The 2347-nt window shown below is 44.4% G+C and overlaps 1 protein-coding gene across 1 annotated transcript; it reads right to left on the bottom strand.

The window, feature by feature from the left end:
* Window positions 1-751: 751 nt before the first annotated feature.
* Window positions 752-1940, bottom strand: LOC125592541. Its single transcript, XM_048767768.1, has 2 exons — window positions 1227-1940; window positions 752-1144 (listed from the first exon to the last, which is right to left on the bottom strand). Exons 1-2 carry the CDS (start codon window positions 1938-1940, stop codon window positions 752-754), a joined length of 1107 nt encoding a protein of 368 aa, XP_048623725.1.
* Between the last annotated feature and the right edge of the window lie 407 nt (window positions 1941-2347).

Raw genomic sequence — 2347 nt, 5'->3', positions numbered from 1 at the left:
ATAAAATCTCCTCCATCCATAACCCATCATTGTAGCGGTTCTTTACAAGACTTTTTGTTGTGACCTGAGATATGACATCGACTACATGTGTTTAGTTTCTTCTTCTTCGGCCCCTCCTGAAAAAAACATAACAGCCTTTATTCAGAAAATATCCATGACTACAGTCAGATGAGATTAGGTCGTACCGGTATTTCTCCTGCAGAACGTTTACGCTTGGTCGGTGGACGTCCTGGTGGTCTCTTCGTCTTTGGTGGTAACATGATAAGGTCACTAACCTCCGAAGGTATGAAAAGATCTTGCGGATCTGGAACCGGGAGTGTAACACCCTTTGTTGTTTCATTCCATGTCTTTTTTAGATAGGCGTCTGCAACGAACTCTGAGTGCTGCAAGTCCCGAAACATAGCCGCAGCAATGGCATGTCGACATGGTATTCCAACTTTCTGGAATTCAAGACATGTGCAAGACCTGGTTTCCAAATTAACAGAACTCCCGAAGCCGGTTGTTTTTAGAGTTACCTCAAATTCAAAAGCAGACAGAGGCATCACAGCGTACGCTCTTGCGTCTTCTAGATTGTTCTCCATCAACTCGTCAACAGCCGGGGGGATCTCACCACTCATTTTCGATATCTTTCGCTGTCTACTCACAAACCAACGACTAATCATGCGTCTGATGAACTCAAATAGCGCCATTATCGGGGAATCGCGCGCAGGAACTAGTGCTTTGTTGAGAGACTCAGCTATATTCGAGCTCATTAGATTGTACCGCTCGCCCTCAAAGTGTGACCTTGTCCAATGCTAGGATCGATCTTCTCAAGATAATCCCAACAGCGCTTATCTGTAAGTTTGATCTCCGCGTAAAGTCTCTTAAAGTGGGATACCTTGAATACCTCGGCTGCCCTGCCAACCATTTGCTTCTGATTCCTTTTCTTGAATTTTGCATCGACGTTTCTCTGTATGTGTACGAGGCAGCACCCATGGTGTGAAAGAGGATACCACTTATCTTTAGCAACACATATTTGATTTGCTCTATCAGACACAATAGATAAATCGGAGCCATCTTCTACGATCTCTGTCAGCTTCTCAAAAAACCAACTCCAAGACTCATTTGTTTCATTGTCTACAACAGCAAACGCTATAGGGAATACCTGAAAATTGGCATCTTGCCCACTTGCAGTTAGTAAACACCCTTTGTACTTCCCAAACATATGAGTACCATCCACCGATAACCTTCCGTAGATGCTTCCACCCGTCAATGCAAGCTTTCAGCGCCATGAACGCGTACTTAAACCTTGTCTGACCCTTATCATCTTTTTCAGTTTTGATATTAGTAATGGACCCAGGATTTGCATACTTTACAACATAAAAATATTTTGGCAGGAGCTTGTAAGAGCTCTCTTCTGTTCCTTGTGCAGCTACAGTTGCTAACTCTTTTGCTTTCCAACATTTCCAATATGTGGCCGTAAACAAGAACTCACTCCGGAGCATCTCGGGTAATTCAGATGCGCGCGGTCCAGCTTGGAGCCTTTCATACTTCGATCTCATTAGTGCAGCTATTACTTTCGACGTCGCATGTTTCTTATATTGCGCTTTAGCATCAGATGTGCAGACATGCTTCAGTTGCGCCTTCCTCACCTGATATGTCGAAGATTCCCCCAATTGCTTAGCCATAACATAAAATTTACAGTTTTTATCAATGCATTTCGTTGCGACGTAGTTAAACGCATGTTTGTGGAACTTGAACCTGAACACCTGCTTTAAGGCATAAATGTGCAAACTGATCTTGAATTCTTGCTTGCTACTGAATAGCTTCCCAGTGTACATATCAGCATCTGCTAGAGTGAAGTCAATATCATCGACGGTATAATCGTTAACTGCTTCGTTGTTAGACGAAGCTTCTACATCCTCAAATCCATATAGCTCAACGGCTCTAACGGATTTCATGAGTGATTCGTCATCAGCCTTATCCTTTTCACGACGTCTTCCTCACGGCTTCGAGACTGAGGTACCGGTTCGATAAAGTCATCATCCTCGTCTTCTCCAACCAGGGTTTCATGTGTCTGACCACCCGAAACACACTGAGGTACCGGTTCGACAAAGTCGTCATCCTCGTCTTCTCCAACCGGAGTTTCATGCGTCTGACCAACCGAAACACACATAGGTACCGGTTCGACAAAGTTGTCATCCTCGTCTTCTCCATCAGATGTATCATGTGTCGGTCTAGACGAAACACATTGAGGGACCTGCCCAACGAAATCATCACTGTCGTCAACTTCCCGAGTATGCATGTTGAACGGCTTTGGAGGAGTCTGGAGAACCAACATTTGGGAGCTGTTGTCCAAACTTGGGTC

This window comes from Brassica napus, chromosome C9 (genome assembly GCF_020379485.1).
Source record: "Brassica napus cultivar Da-Ae chromosome C9, Da-Ae, whole genome shotgun sequence".
Taxonomy (NCBI): Eukaryota; Viridiplantae; Streptophyta; class Magnoliopsida; order Brassicales; family Brassicaceae; genus Brassica; species Brassica napus.
This window is presented reverse-complemented; position numbering and strand designations above follow the sequence as displayed.